Source organism: Neofelis nebulosa, chromosome 16 (assembly GCF_028018385.1).
Source record: "Neofelis nebulosa isolate mNeoNeb1 chromosome 16, mNeoNeb1.pri, whole genome shotgun sequence".
Taxonomy (NCBI): domain Eukaryota; kingdom Metazoa; phylum Chordata; class Mammalia; order Carnivora; family Felidae; genus Neofelis; species Neofelis nebulosa.
This window is the reverse complement of record NC_080797.1, coordinates 20,100,741-20,116,945: the sequence shown is the minus strand read 5'-3', so window position 1 is coordinate 20,116,945 and position 16,205 is coordinate 20,100,741. Positions and strand designations below refer to the sequence as shown.

Here is a 16,205-nt window from a genome sequence, read left to right as displayed (position 1 = left end):
TTCCAAAATACCCAGAAGGGTAGATTATAGCCCCGGTAGTGGGGCACCTACATTTTCACGAAGCAGATAGAGATGAGGTGTTTCAGTGCCTGTGGGCAGATCGAACAAAAGGAAGCAGGGCAGGGAGGGTCAGTGTGATGGGGTTAGCATGGCAGGCTGCCTGGAGGAGGTGGATGTGAAGCTGGGAACAGGTGGAGTGATCTATGTGAGGCAGGCCTGAAGACCATGTGTTTCAGGAACCTGAGGGAGACACACGCGTGTGGCGAGAGAGGGTCCTCGGAGCAAAGCCTGGGAAGCCGGCCGGGACACCGCTGCCTCCAAGTCCAGGCCCTCACAGCCGGCCGTGTCCTGTATGTCGTTCTAGGGACAGAGACTATGATGACATCGACGGTGACGACCCTTTCAACCCCCAGGCCCGACGCATCGCCGCTCACAACCCCCCTCGGGGGCAGCTTCGAAGCTTCTGCAGCTACAGCAGCGGCCTGGGCAGCCAGACCAGCCTGCAGCCCCCAGCACAGACCATCTCCAACGCCCCAGTCTCGGAATACATGTACAGCAGGGCTCCCCGGGCCTCCCCCTGTACATGTCTCGACACATCGCGGCTGGGGCAGCACCGCCACCCCTCCCCCCGCCCCAGCCCTAGGGGAGCTAGATCTGGAGCACATTTGGGTACCAGAGAACCGGGTTGGGAGGAAGGCATCCAAGGCCAGCCGTGGTCTCCCGGCTGCAGCCAGAAGGTGCCTGGTGGGAAGGCCCCCGGGGACCATCTAGCCACCCCAGTACATGTGCATCCCTGTAGATGCCAAGCCTTGCCCTCAGGGCAGATCGCAGGGCCCAGAAGCTGCCTTTCTCTGGGCCACGCTGCTCCTGGCCCCTGGTGCCCCACCCGCGGCTTCTCCCGTGGGCCTCTCTGAGGGCTCTTTCCCTTATATTCCTGCCCACAGTTCCCCCAGGTCCATTTCCACCCCGTGCTTGCACATGTGCACCCGCGGGCCCCTCCTGGAGAAATCCGAGCGCCCCCCCACCCCCACCCCCGCGCCTCCCCGTCCTGAGCTGTCCTCTCGCCCGCAGGAACCAGGCCATGCTTTTCGGCGGTAACCCACGCTACGAGAACGTTCCGCTCATCGGAAGAGGCTCCCCTCCTCCCACGGTAACCTGGGCTCCCGGGCAAAGTCAGAGCTAGGCCCTTGTTGGGGAAGTGATGACAGATAAGACCTCCCCTCAACCTGGTGAATCCCCTCCCTGAAGGTAGAAAAAGTGAAACAATTTTGTCACTAAGTAAGCATTAAACCCGGACTGCCAAGCACATCGCTGGCAATCTGCTAAAGACATTGCAAAGACGGAAAGCTCACCCCCATGTAGCCAGACAGCCTCACCCCCGTGCACGCTTGTCCCCAGGCAAGAGGACCGCACAGCGCCTCTGTCACACTAGTCCATCCCGAATGGATGCCAGTTAGGGTGGCCCTCAGCGTCGCTCATTGCCACGGAGATGGGGGCAGTCCTTGATGGTTACCTTCCAAAGAGGTGGCTCCCAGGCCCTTAAGAAAACATTCCTGGATTGCAAAGCTGGCAAGAGCCTGGTTTTTGTGAGTTCGAGCCCCGCGTCGGGCTCTTAAGAAAACATTCCTGGATTGCAAAGCTGGCAAGAGCCTGGTTTAGCCCTTAAAAAGGTTTATATGCATCTCAAAGGGACAGAGAAATAATTTGCAGTGATAAGTTTGCTGAACGAAATAATGTAAGTAAGAGAGAGCGTCCCTTTTTGCTCCAAGGAAATTGTTTTGCTCTCCAATGGTGTTTAGCCTTTCACCGTGGGCTGCGGGGTGGAGCCTCGCGGTGCCATGTCTAGGACACCAGCCTTCCTTAACCCCGCTCAGCTGGTACCTGAGTGGGGCCTGTGCCTCTGGCCCACGCCCGCTTCCAGCCAGGGGACCGAGACTCAGCATCGGGAAAGGAGCCTGTGGCGCGAGGGGGTGCATATTGGAAAGAAAAGGCTCTGTCCTCTCCCAGAGAAGTGTGGGGGCCGCAGGAATCCTGGCTGAGACAGATAGATCGCTTCGAGTAGAGCCAGTAGACCGTGGAATCCAAGGACACAGACTCCTGTGCCAGATGCCCGGGTTCACACCAGCTCACTGCTTCTGACCTCTGTGACCTTAGACAGGCACTTCGCCTCTATGTGCCTCAGTTTCCCCACCCGTAGAATGGGCATAATAGCACACACCCCACGGTGGTGGCGGGCGTTGGAGGACTCAGTCACTGTAAACGCGTGTCTGTGTGGTGCGTAGATGCTCTAAGAGGGCACCGCTCACTCCACCCCTACTCTCCACCGTCCCGCCCGCTCCCTCCCGCCGCCACCTTCTCCACAAGCTGCGGCATCTGTAAGAGATGGGGGGGCAGGGTGGCGAGTGGAAAGCAAGGCCGGAAGTCTGTGATGGGTGGGGTTGCAGCACAGTTCTTGAGCCCGGTGTCCGTTAAAGTGCCCCTTGCCTCCACTTGGCTGGAGAGGGCATTTACTGATTGTTTTAATGTTTAATTTTTGAGAGAGAGAGAGAAAACGTGTGCAAGGCGGAGGAGGGGCAGACAGAGTGGGGGACAGACGATCCCCCAAGCAGGCTCCGCGCTGACAGCAGAGAGCCCGACCCGGGGCTCGAACTCACAAACCGTGAGATCATGACCCGAGCCGAGGTCGGATGCTCAACTGACGGAGCCACCCAGGCGCCCCTGGACAAGGCATTTTAATTCAGGGGGTTTGGAAGGGGCCATCCAGCCGGTAAACTAGAGCGGCTGCTGCTGGGGACCCAAGGACACGGGGCCAATGACACATGCCCGGGCCCTGGTGCTCACACACACGCATATCCAGCGCGTCAGCACCAAAAACACAGGTGGTGCTTGCGGGGGAAACCACAGTGCTGTTCGGGGGGGGGGGGGGGGGGGGCGGCGGGGGAGAGGTGGGGACCCAGCCGGGTCTTCAGGAAGTGCATAACCTGCAGCGGGAAGGGCTCAAAAACGCGGCTCTTGTAATAAGTGCTTTGGGACCTGGAGGTGGGACCTGTCCCTGCTGCTGTGTGGGATCCGAGGGAGTCCTGTGCAGCAGGTGGCACTTGAACCATAGCTTTGAGCGGCTCACCCTGGGGCAGTTCTGCCCCCAGGGGACATCTGGCCTGTCAGGAGGCATTTGGGGTTGTCACAACTTGGGGGTGGTGGGGGAGGGGAGCAGGTGCTACCGCCACCTAGTGGGCAAAGGCCAGGGATGCTGCTCAGCCCAACAGAGAATGATCCGGCCCCAAATGTCCACTTCTGGGACATTGAGAAACCCCGCCCCGCCCACGGCCCCACCTTGCTATTTTTGCCCAGAGCACCTCACCTGCCGTCCTTTTACGCACAGCCCTAGACGCAGGCCTAGCTCTCGCTGGGGTCCTCAGGGAGGGACCGCGGGCTAGTGGAAGCCAGCATTCAGAGTAGGCACCGTTTAAATCTCAACCTGGCTTTCTCTACCCAGAAGCCTCCTGGGTTCCTTTTCCTCCTACCAGCTGCTGTAGACCCAGGAATGCAGATTGATCTTAATTGTAATCTCAGTGAAACATAATTAGGGGCGATCTGCTGCTGGGAATGAGGAATTAGTCCGTGCGCTGTGACGCCAAATAAAAATGATTTGGGGATTACCTTCTGTTTTGAAAGAGCCGGGCCACTCTCCCTGCCATTAGCAGAGATAATCAAGGGCTGACTTTATTTGCAAGGCTCAAGGACAGAATTCACCTTCCTCCCTAGAATTAAGACCTGCTTAGGGCCTCTTAGAGCTTTGGCCGAGTTGGCTACCCAGCCCACCCAGCTCGACCCCCACCTCCTGCCGTGCAAGTGGCAAGAGGCACGAGGAGGCATCTACAGATGCTGCCGACCTAGGAACCCCCAGCGTGTGTGGACGTGCACCCCCATAGACCTCGCACCTGCCACTCCCTGCCCTCCCCCTGTGCCTGCTCTAAATATTCATCAGCACTCCGCTAATGGCGAGTTTGATGTATAGATGCACCCCTCCCTCTGCCAGCGCCAGCTCTGGGACAGATGGGGATTTCACTGCCCGGGGTGATAGCAAGTAAGACAGGCCGAAGGTACAGCCTGTTCCGTTGGCTGGAAATGTGCCTTTCCCCAGGCTCCACCTTCCGGGAATCCCTGCTTCCCTCTCAGGCACCATGTCCTAGATTTGACGGACACAAATGATCCAGGCAATTGTGACAAATACCGATCCCAGGACTTCAGTGCAGACTCACTGACGCAGACTGTCCAGGGAAGGCACCTGGGAAGTTCTAAGTGCATCGAGCAGCCAGGTGATCCTTATCATCAAGGAAGTTCGGGAAACAGTGCTTCGAGGGGGAGATGCTCAGACTCGAGTGTGCATCAGAATCTCCCGGGGGACATGTTGCAACACAGGGTCCTGGGCCCGGCCTGTTTTTTGTTTTGTTTTTGTTTTTAATGTTTATTTTTGAGAGAGAGAGAGCAGGAGAGCGGGGAAGAGAGAGGGGGACAGAGGATCCAAAGCAGGCTCTGCGCCGACAGCAGAGAACCCGACACAGGGTTCGAACTCAGGAACCGTGAGATCATGACCCAAGCTAAAGTCAGACACCTAACCTTCTGAGCCACCCAGGCGCCCTGATCCTGGGCCCAGCCCGTTTCTGATTCGGAATATCTGCGTTTCTAATGGGTTCACGGGGAAAGCTGGGGCTGCAGGTTGGAGAAGCCCCCACAGTCTGAAGCAGGCTTCCTCCCCCACTCTACTGACGGGCTGGGTCCTTCTGTGGGGGGCGGCTGTCCTGGGCGCTGTAGGATGTTTACCTGCATCCCTGGCCTCTGCCCACTCTCCCTACCCCCCAGGTGTGATGACCAGAAATGTCTTAGATGTTGCGAAATGGTTAAGAACCGCTGGGTTAAAGAGCCCCAGCACCCATCCCCGCCGCCCCCCCCAGCTGGAGGCCTGTGCTCCCCGAGCAGTCGCTAACGGACGTCCGTTGAGCACACTTTGTGTTAGGTCAGTGCTTCTCCGGCTTGGCTGCATTTGGAAGAGCTTTTTGAGAACATGCTGAAGGCGGGGCCCCTGGGTGACTCAGTGGGTTAAGCGTCCGACTTCGGCTCAGGTCGTGATCTCACAGTTTGTGGGTTCGAGCCCCGCGTGGGGCTCCGTGCTGACAGCTCAGAGCCTGGAGCCTGCCTCCGATTCTGTGTCTCCCTCTCTCTCTCTCTGCTCCTCCCCCACTTGTGGTCTCTCTCACTCTTTCTCTGTCTCTCTCTCTCAACACTAAATAAACTTTAAAAAAAAGTGCTGGTGGCACTTGAAGGTGGTTAATTTTGTTATGTGGGTTTTACCTCAAAAACAAAACAAAACAAAACTGCTGGGCGTGGCCCGAGCATCAGGAACTGTTAGGCTCCCAGGTGTTTGTAACGTTGGGCCAAGTGTGTGAGATGCGCTGTGTGAGGTGTCTTGCCTGTTTCCTAGCATCTCGTTCTTGCACGGCTACCGCCTGGTGCTCTTAGGTCCCTGATTGCAGATGTGGAAACTGAAGCTCGCAGAGGTTGGAAAGCCTCAGCCAAGGTCACGGGATGAGTAAAATGCATAACTGGGATTTGAACCCGGGTCTCTGAATCTCTGGGCCTGTGCCCTCAGCTACTCAGGAGGCAGGTTCCCCAGTGCCTTGGTGCACCCCGACGCTGTCCCCAGTGGCAGTGGTGTGGCCTGGAGTGGACGTGGCAGCCATAGCAGAGGGAGGGTGGCTGGTCTGTGTGTACATCTCACATCTGATGCTGGAAGCCAGACGTCCTGATGGCCCCGGAAGCATGATGGAAGCATGGCTAGCAGTGAAGCCTGCCCAAGCCACTCTGGTCCAGTCCCCACGATGCCTGTGATAAAGACTGGCCCGGCCCCCGCTCCCTGAGAAGCCCCGGCCCCTTTGCTAGTACGGTCTGATTTCACTGTAACAGGTGACCCTGTTCTGACTCGTCCCCTCCCCCTCTCTCCCACAGTATTCTCCCAGCATGAGGGCCACCTACCTGTCCGTGGCGGATGAGCACCTGAGGCACTACGGGAATGAGTTTCCAGCCTAACACGCGTTCCGCAGAGGTTCCTGCCTCCTTGATCTGTTTTGGTTTTTAATTAATGCCAACGCACGCATTTCTTCAATAGAAACCAAAGGCGTCTGGAGACTGGACGCAGGACCACGGGATTGGCAGGCTCCTGGGGCTGCAGAGAAGCAGGGAGAGTCAGCCCGGGCTTGGCTGAGATTCCTGACTAAAGGCCCAGGCGGACAGAAGACCCGTGACTCGGGCCAGCCTCTCCCCCTTCTGCCCTCCTGTCCACACCGGAAATGCCCGCAGGTGCTTCGCCACGCCAAAGCGGGGAGCCTCGTTCTGCTCACCCCCACATCCTACCCTCGCCAGTTGGGGAGCGGCAGTGAGGAGGGTCGGGCGTCACCACCTGAGAGCTGTATGGTTCTCATTGCCAGGACCGTGCCTCTTGCTAACATGGCCGGAAGTCCGGGTGACCACCCTCCCTGAGTCCCTCTCTCCTCTCGGCTGCCCACTGATGGGCGGCATTTTCCCGGGGATAAAAGCGGAAGAGCTGATCAGGAGATGCCTTTAAGGGAGGTGATGTCCCTGATGAGACGAGACACTGTCCAAATCAGTGCCCCGGAGCCACCAGACGGACTCTCCCTGGACCACAGAGGGAAGGTGTTGGAGAGGCTGTGTGGTGGGTGGTCCCAGGGCTGGGGGACCACAGCTTCGTCCCTCGTAGGCTCCTCGTAGGTGAGAGCCGGGGGGCAGTGTGGGTAACAGCAGCCACTCTCTGCTCATCCTTTGCGCCCTTCCCCGCCTCTCTTCCATTCCAGAATCGATGCTGTGAGTTCGTTCGCCGCAGGTAGGGACAGTCTCAGGTATTAATAGACACTTTGAAAGCGACTTTAACTTTTTTTTCCTCCCAGTGTTTTGAATACTTTGATTATCCAAAGAATTGAAACTCACAGCACATCCAGTTTTTACAGTAGACTTGGGGCTCACTCCTTACCCCCGGCTGCAGATTTGTCTGGCATCGGCCAGGTCTTTAAGCATCTGCAGGGAGGGAGGGTTTTGAAACGAAGTACAAGATCAGTGAGACACGCTGTCCCAAGCTGCTGCTCGATGGGGATGTGGGTTCATCCCAGTCGGAGAGGAGGCCCTTTAAAACAGGAAGGAAGCAAAGAGGGACAGCTGACCAGAGTCCCCTGTTCCGGGGAATGCCCATGTGAATTTGCCCCTCCCTTTTGTCTTTGAGCAAGTTTGCGGTAAAAGGTTTTAGCAAAACGAGACGACTGTGTCTTGACCTGAGACAGGCCTCTTTAATCCCCCCAACCCCGGACCCATCCCGTTGTCCTGGGATGTACCTGCTTGCTGAGAAGGAGCTTGTTGGCCAGGAGGAAATAATGACCCACCGTCCTGCCTGCTGAGGATCCAGGGTTAGGGTCTCTGGTGCTTCTAATCTCCTGTCAACTCAGAGTGAGAGACATGGAACCCCCACAGCCTTGCCCACCCGAAGCCAGGGGCGTGGGGAGGCGTGGCTTGGAACCAGGGCTCCATTTCCGTTTGGGGAGAGCCACTTTGCCATCAAAACACTCACAGCACAGTGGCTGTCCACGCCCAGCCCCGGCCCCAGGACAGAACAGAGCCACGGGGCATCCAGGACTCCTGTCTTACCTGCGTTAACCTCGACATCCCGTGTACCGTAAATATATCTGTGTGGGGCCACGTCGCACGCAGATAGGAACTCCGCGGTGTCAGGATGTTGCTTCTTAACATTTTGTGGTTGGCAACTGTAGAGTTGTTTTTAATGCATGTAAACTAAACTAGAATCCTTCAGGTGGTTCCCGAAGGAGCCAGGTGGGCACACTTCTGCTTGGTACATGTGCGCCCTCACCTGGGGAGAAATAAACCACTTGTACTAAAGCGTGCACTCCGTCTAACTGCCTCCGCTGCGGGAGTGACAGGGGCACCGAGCACTCCCTTCCAGCTGGGTTTTGGTGGGGAGGGCTTCTCGGCAGATTTCAGTGACTTCGGTGCAAGGATTGAAAGATGGGATGATTTTTTTCTTGAACGTTATTTTTTAACTTGTTTTTAATGTTTATTTTTGAGAGACAGAGCATGAGTGGGGGAGGGGCAGAGAGAGAGGGAGACGCAGAATGCGAAGCAGGCTCCAGGCTCTGAGCTGTCAGCACAGGGCCCGACGCGGGGCTCAAACTCACGAACTGTGAGATCATGACCTGAGCCGAGGTCGGACACTCAACCGGCTGAGCCACCCAGGCGCCCCAAGACAGGACTATTGAAGGAATGTCACAGGACCTCTCGTGTGGCCTCCAGCTACTCTTCAGGACCAAGGACAGGCCTTGTTTCCCCCTCCCCAGTCTTTCTCCCAAGTTCCCCCTGAAGGTCAGTGCTCTTAATGTTGCTAGTAATAAGTAGTGGCATTTATTGAGCACCTGCAGTGTACTGAGGACTGTCCCAGATAGTTATGTGAATTGTTAGTTAAACTTCACAATCCCTCTGGGCTGGGGCACTGAGATGCTCTGTACCCTTCATAGGGCAGGCTCCAGCTCTCTGCCCGTGGCCCTGTGCCACTGTTGACTCTTGTGTTCAGCAGCTAGGCTCCCAGAAGTGACTGCCTTGCAAGGAACTTCCTGAAGGGAGTAGATTATGCATCCTTTGGGAGCACTTGAGGTGTGATACAGAGGGCTGTGTACCACAGAACATGCCAGGCTCAGAACTCTGCATCCCTCAAAACTGAGCATCAGGACTAGGGCGTTTCTCAAATAGGAATGTTTCCCCCACCCCATGTAGAGTCACCTTTCTCCCTCGTCTCAGGAAACCAAGAGCACCGGGGAAAAGGCTTGAAGCATTGGAGAAACCAATCTGATTTCTTTTAAATGTTTCTTTAGTTTTGAGAGAGAGAGAAGCACACAAGAGTGAGCACGGGAGGGGCAGAGAAAGGGGGAGACAGAGGATCCCAAGTAGCCTCTGTGCTGCCTGCGCAGAGCCCAATGTGGGGCTCGATCCCACAGACCTTGAGATCCTGACCTGAGCTGAAATGAAGAGTCAGACGCTCAACCGACTGAGCCACCCAGGCGCCCCCGCCCCCCATCTGATTTTTTTCTTTAAAGGTAACTGCAGTTCAATGCTCAGATGAGATTCACTTTGGGGGCTTTCATTGTCTCTGGGAGCTGCAGAGAGACCCACGCTGCAGGCAGGCCCTGCGTGAAGTGGGAAGGAGGTCACGTGGGGATGCACAGCTGAGGGTGGTTTGGGTCCCCACGTGTGTCGCCCGCTCACCCCCGCATTCCTGCCTTGGCCTGCACCAATCTCTCACCAAGGGAAAGGGGTGGGGTGAGAGGGCCTCGGTGCCCAGCACACCCATGTTCTGCCTGCCTGGCCCACCAGCACAGCCTTTGGCGTTTCTAAACACCTCTGAACAGCACTGACCCCAGACCCAGGAACCTGCTCCCCGACAGGAAGTAATGAACATCCGGCCCTCTGTAAGGGGAGCCTCTGCCGGGAACAGGTGTGCGTTTGAGTCTGTCGTTCAGGGCCAACTCCCCCGTGTGGAGCGGCGACCGGGTGGTCCTTTCTCCAAAGCTGACTCCTCTCCAGGAGCCCTGAACTGTGCTGTGCCGTGCTTTCGCCCCCTCTAACGTTTCGGGGTCTCGTGTTTCAAAGAACTGGGGGCAATATCACTGCCTCTGGGCTCTACAGTGTTGGTGGAGCCGTCAGCATTCAAGAGGCCTCGTGTGCCCCCTGACAGATGTACCCAGGTCAGGAGAATTTACTTTCCTTTCTTCTCCCTTTCAAATTTCAATTTCCCTCCTTCAAAAATGCATTGATTGCTTATCACAGGAGCCAGCAAACTACCTCCCGTGAGCTTAGTCTGACCTGTTGCCATGTATGGCCTGTGAGCGCAGTTTTTGTATTTTTTAATGGTTTTTTTAAAAATCAAATACTTGCAACTGATTTTGACAGTAGAGAATACTAATCCTGAGTCTCAGTGAAGCAAGGTGTTGTCCCCCCTCCAGAGAATTTCATTCTCATCAACAGTCCTGTCCTACCAAAAAAAGTATACTCAGCGTAATATTTTGAATTTCGCTAACCAACAATGGGGATGTTTTTCTCTTGTCGTATAAGTATCTGCGAAATGTCTTTGATTTTTCTCCTTAACCTGCAGCCTAAAATATTTACTCTCTCTTAAAGTAGTTTGCAGGTTGCTTGCCCCTGGCCTAAGCACATCACCTTCTCTAAATCCTGGGACTACAGAAGTCTCTAAGGCAATTGTGGCCTTGACTTCATAGAGTTTACAAATAGACAAGGCTTCCTGACTCATAGGTGGTGCCTCTTCTCTGTTCTCACATGTAGAAAGGGCTAGGGAGTTCCGTGGGGTCTCTTTTATAAGGGCAGGAATCCCATTTACAACAGTTCCACCTTCCTCATGACTAATCACTTCCCAGAGGCCTCACCTCTGAATACCATCACACTGAGCATTAGGACGTCAACATATAAATTCAGGGAGGACATAACCATTCCAACCATAGCAGGGGTGTATGGGAACTCTTTGCACCGTCTTTACAACTTTTCTGTAAATCAAAACTGACAGTGGACAATCTGAAAAGGAAATTTAAAAAATAATTATGTTTACAATAGTACCCCCCCCCAAAGCCCTTAATTAGCCAAAGAAATGAAAGTCTTGTATAATGAAATCTATAATAAACATTGCTGAAAAAAATTAAAGAAATAAATAAATGGAGAGATATGCCATGTTCACAGATTGGAAAACTTAATATTGTTGAGACGTCAATCCTACCCAAAGTGATCTACAGACTCAACAAAACCCCTATTGAAAAATGACATTTTTTTTTTTTGCAGAAATAGAAAAACCCATCCTAAAAATCCATATGGAATCTCCTCAAGCCCCAAATAGGCAAAAGATCTTGAAAAAGAAGAACACAGCTGAAGGACTCACACTTCTGATTTCAAAACTTACTTCAAAACCACAATAATTAAAAGAGAGAGTAGGGGTGCCTGGGTGGCTCAGTCGGTTGAGCGCCCGACTTCAGCTCAGGTCACGATCTCGCAGTCCGTGAGTTCCAGCCCCGCGTCGGGCTCTGGGCTGATGGCTCAGAGCCTGGAACCTGCTTCCGATTCTGTGTCTCCCTCTCTCTCTGCCCCTCCCCCGTTCATGCTCTGTCTCTCTCTGTCTCAAAAATAAATAAAAACGTTAAAAAAAAATTAAAAAAAAAAAAAAGAGTAATGCTAGCATGATGTCAGACATAGAGACCAACAGAGTAAAACAGAGTCCAGAAATTAACTCTCACATGTGTGGTCAAATGATTTTCAATAAGGTCAAGGTCAAGGTAATTCATTGGGGGAAAGGACAATCTTTTCAACAAAAGGTGCTGGAAAAACTGGATATCCAGGTCACCTGGGTCGTTCAGTTGGTTGAGCAACCAACTCTTGATTTCGGCTCAGGTCATGATCTCACAGTTTACGAGATCAAGCCCCGCATTGGGCTCTGTGCACTGAGGGCACACAGCCTATTTGGGATTCTCTCTCTTTCTCTCTCTGTCCCTTCCCCTGTCCTCTCTCTCTCTTTCAAAATAAATAAATAAACTTAAAAAGAAAAGACTGGATATCTACATGGAAAAGAATTAGGTTGGTCTCTTAACCAAAAAGCAAATACAGCAAAAATTAGCTAAAAATGGATCAAAGACTTCAAAATAAGACCTAAAGCTATAAAACTCTTAGAAGAAAGCATAAGGTAAAAACTTCACAACGTCAGATTTGGCAGTGATTTCTGGAGCATGACCCTAAAGGCACGGACAAATGAAAGAAAAAATAGACAAGTTGGATTCATGAAAAAAAAATTTTAATTTTTTTTGTAATGTTCATTTATTTTTGAGAGAGAGAGTGCAAGCAGGGGAGGGGCAGAGAGAAGAGGGAGACACAGAACCTGAAGCAGGCTCCAGGCTCTGAGCTGTCAGCACAGACCCGGATGAGGGGTTGAAGTCACAAACCGTAACATCATGACCTGAGCTGAAGTCAGACATTTAAGCGACTGAGCCACCCAGGTGCCCCTAATTCATGAAAAAGTTTTAATTGGAGGCATCAGAAGACACTATCAACAGAGCAAAAAGGCAACCCATAAAATGGGGGAAAATATTTGCAGATCGTGTACCTGATAAGGGACTAATATCCAGAATATATAAAGAGCTCCTACAATAACAAAATAAAACCTGATTCAAAACTGGACAAAGGACTTGTGTAGACATTTCTCCAAAGAAGACACACAAACAGCCAAGAAGCACATGAACACATGTTCCCCATCACTAATCGCTGGGGAAATGCAAAGCAAAGCTATGGTAAAGTCCTGCCTCCCATCCATTAGGATGGCGACTATCAATATCAAGAGACAGGAAAGAACAACTGTTGGAAAGGACGTGGAGAAACCGGAACCCTTGTGCTCTATCAATGGGAATGCAAAATGGCACAGCTGTTGTAGAAAACAGTATGGTGGCTCTTGGAAAAATTAATAAATTCTATTAAGCAGATAAAGTTGCCATAGAATCCAGCAATTCTCCTTCCCAAAGATTTGAAATCACCGTTTCTTTTTAAGATTTTATTTTATTTTTTAATATTTATTTATCTTTGAGAGACAGAGCATGAGCAGGAGAGGGGCATTAAGATTTTATTTTTAAGTAATCTCTACACCTCACGTGGGGCTCAAACTTACAACCCCGAGACCAAGCGTCACAAGCTCCACCGACTGAGCCAGTCAGGCACCCCAAAGCACACTTTTGAAGAGAGGTTTGTGTATCCACGTTCACAACACCATTATTCAGAGTAGTAAAAAGCGGAACCAATCCTAGTGTCCATCTGTGGATATAAACAAAATGCAATGTATACATGCAATGGAATATTATTCAGTCTTTAAAAAGGAAGAAAATTCTTTAAAAAAATTTTTTTTAATGTTTATTTTCGAGACAGAGAGAGACAGAGCATGAATGGGGGAGGGTCAGAGAGAGGGAGACACAGAATCTGAAACAGGCTCCAGGCTCTGAGCTGTCAGCACAGAGCCCGATGCGGGGCTCGAACTCACGGACCGCGAGATCATGACCTGAGCCGAAGTCGGCCGCTTAACTGACTGAGCCACCCAGGTGCCCCTAAAAAATTTTTTTTTAATGTTTACTTATTTTTGAGAGACAGAGTGTGAGCGAGGGAGGAGCAGAGAGAGAGGGAGACATAGAATCCGAAGCAGGCGCCAGGCTCTGAGCTGTCAGCACAGAGCCCGACGCGGGGCTCGAACTCCCGAACCTGAGATCATGACCTGAGTTGAAGTCGGATGCTTACCGACTGAGCCGCCCAGGCACCCCGAAAATTCTTTTTTTTTTTTAAGTTTATGTATTTATTTTGAGAGAGAGCACGAGTGAGGGAGAGCTAGAGAGAGAGAAAGAGAGAATTCCAAGCAGGCTCTGCACTGTCAGCCCGATGCGGGGTTCGATCTCAAACTAAGATCATGACCTGAGCCAAAGTCAGATGCCTAACTGACTGAGCCACCCAGGCACCCCAAAAGGAAGAGAATTCTGACATCGGCTACAACCTGGCTGAAACTTGAAGACATTATGCTGAATGAAATAAGCCAATCACAAAAAGACAATGTGTGATTCCACTTCTGAGGTGCTGAGAGTAGTCAAAATCATAGGGACGGAAGGTAGGACTGTTGGGTGGCAGGAGGTGGGGGAGGGGGAAATGGGGAGTTAGGGTTTCATGGCTACAGAGTTTCAGTTATACAAGATGAAAAAGTTCTGGAGATGGTCGGTGGCCCAACGTTGTAAGTGCACTTAATGCTGCTGAACTGAACTCTTAAATATGGTTAAGGTGATACATTTTGTGTTCTGCGTATTTTACCATGACAGAAAAAAATCGGAAAAAGAACAGGTGGGGGTAGACGGCAGTGCAATGGATCGAGGACTGGCCTGGGGGAGGGGACACGGGGGGGGGGGTGCCTTCAGCCAAGGATTCCAGTAGTCCCTTGCCCTGTGATTGGGCAGAGATCAGAGAGAATTCAAAATTGTTTTTAACGGGATCCCTGTGCAAACTCCTAATGATACGACCTCATGCTGGCTTTCCCGGCCGGCGCGGCTGAGACAGACCTGCCAAGGGGTGACGGCTGTTCTGCCAGAGAACAGAGGTGCCCAAGGCTATTGGAAGCACTGGAGGCCTTCTGAGTGCAGGGAAGGATGGGGGGAGGGAATCTGTAATAAATCACTGTGATCCCAAGAGAAAGGTGGCTGCAGGTACGCTGCTCCCACTTCCCCACCCAGGGAATAATGTGCGCACAGAGGGTCTCCTCTTTCCAGGGCTGGGGGTGGGGGAGGGGGAGGAGGATGCCTATGTTTCCAGCCCCAACCAGCCAGTGCTCCATTGTGGAGCTGATCTGTTTCTTCTGGACGTTTTGTCTGGGTCTGATTTGCCTCCGAGCACACAAAGCCAGTTCGGTGGGGCTTTCAGATGCTCCTGCACCCAGCTGCCAACAACACCTTCAGAGCGCCCACCCCGAGGAAACCCTTTGCTTAGAGACGCTGGTGGGAGCAAGGGCCGGGGGGAGGGGAGGGGGGGTTGGTGGCAGCCGTCACTGTGGGGCTTGTTAGTATGTTGCGGCAAAGTGCCATCGTGCTGGGAATTCTGTTGCACCTGCCCAGTTAAAGGCAGGTGACTAGTGGCAAAGACACACTATGGAGAAGTTGGGGAGCCAGAGTCGGGGACATTTGCTTTCTTCCTGTAATCTGACAGCTCCAAAAACCCACAGGGAGCTGTCCAGATGCCTCAGCCTTCCTCTCAGGACACCCCACAAACTGGCCCCAGCTGGCCCTTGCAAATTCCTTTCTGATTTTCTCCCCTACAGGGACTGTCAACTCCTGCCACAATGATGCGGCAACCTCCCCCAAGTGTCTTTCTTCCATCACAAATGCCCCTCCCTTGCATACACCATGCCCTCCCCCCAATCTGGAATGCTCTGCCCACGCCTTCCCCTGCGACTTATCACCATTTGTCAAGACCAGTTCCAACCCCAAATCCCACTTTGGGGGCTGACACACCCCCTGTCTACCCCCGTCCAGATCTCCAGCACCCATCCCTAAACTTGGTTAGCCTGATTCCCCAAGATGGGAAGTCCGGAGCTGACCTGTGTTGGGGGGCTGACTGCCATCAGCACAGCCATGGGCACCCTGCTGTGCTGTCTCGGTTGTGTCTCCTAATTCTGTCACTGTCCGCCCCACGTTGAGTCTCGGGGCGCCTGGGTGGCTCAGTTGGTTGAGCGTCCAACTTCAGCTCAGGTCACAATCTCACAGTTCTTGAGTTTGACCCCCACATGGGCTGTCTGCTGTTACCTCCCCTGTCCCCCCCCCCACCCCGCTCGTGCACCCTCTCTCTCTCTCTTTCAAAAATAAACAAACATAAAAAAATTTTTTTTAAAAGAAGGTCGAGTCTTAGAAAGTAACTCTCCCAAGGTCATACGATCAGTAAATGGCCCAGCTGGGATTCAAACCCACGTGAGCTAGCCCCCCCCCCACCCATACCCCGCTCCCTGTTTACATTATCTTGCTTCATTGCCTTAACCCCAGGAGAAACTTCATTGTATTCATTCATGCATTCCGTGAACATTTACTGCCTGTTTACAACCAGCAGCTAAGCTGTGGAAACACCCCGCCCCACTTTCCCGGGCTTGGTTATTGCACGAGGTGCCCGGGATAGAGTAGCACAGGGGCGACTGGGGGGTTTTAATTCCCAGTGAGTGGTTGAGGGACCCGACGGAAAGGACAGGAAGACAACCTGCCAGGCGACAGGGAAATAAGTAGCAGAGCCCGGCATCACCAACCAGGGCGCATGACTTCCGAGGCGCTGTCTACAATAGTTTGCATCGTCTCGGGATCTTGCCCGGTACGTTTTTTGTAGACTTGGGTAAGCACCTTCGCAGAGATGACACAAACGTCTACTCTTGCCAGTGTTTGATTGGCTTGGTTAATTTTTCTCCCGACTCTGGAGACTTCCACAAGAGGGAGTGCTTCCGACGCAGCGGGATGGGCAGTCACGTGCTCTGGGGAGCCCTTCGCCCCCGCGTCCAGGCCCAGCCGGGGGGGGGGGGGGGGGGGGGGGGG

The 16,205-nt window shown here is 53.1% G+C and overlaps 1 protein-coding gene across 2 annotated transcripts in view; it reads left to right on the top strand.

Annotated features, from left to right (window-relative positions):
* TTYH2 (tweety family member 2) overlaps positions 1–7,959 on the top strand; it is a 38,230-nt gene extending 30,271 nt beyond the window's left edge. For both annotated transcript variants that reach the window (XM_058702601.1, XM_058702602.1), the window contains 3 exons: positions 365–550; positions 1,072–1,150; positions 6,007–7,959. In XM_058702601.1, coding sequence (XP_058558584.1) covers positions 365–550; positions 1,072–1,150; positions 6,007–6,087 — 346 coding nt within the window. In that variant the 3' untranslated portion in view covers positions 6,088–7,959. The remainder of the gene's footprint in view (positions 1–364; positions 551–1,071; positions 1,151–6,006) is intronic.
* The last annotated feature ends 8,246 nt before the right edge of the window (positions 7,960–16,205 follow it).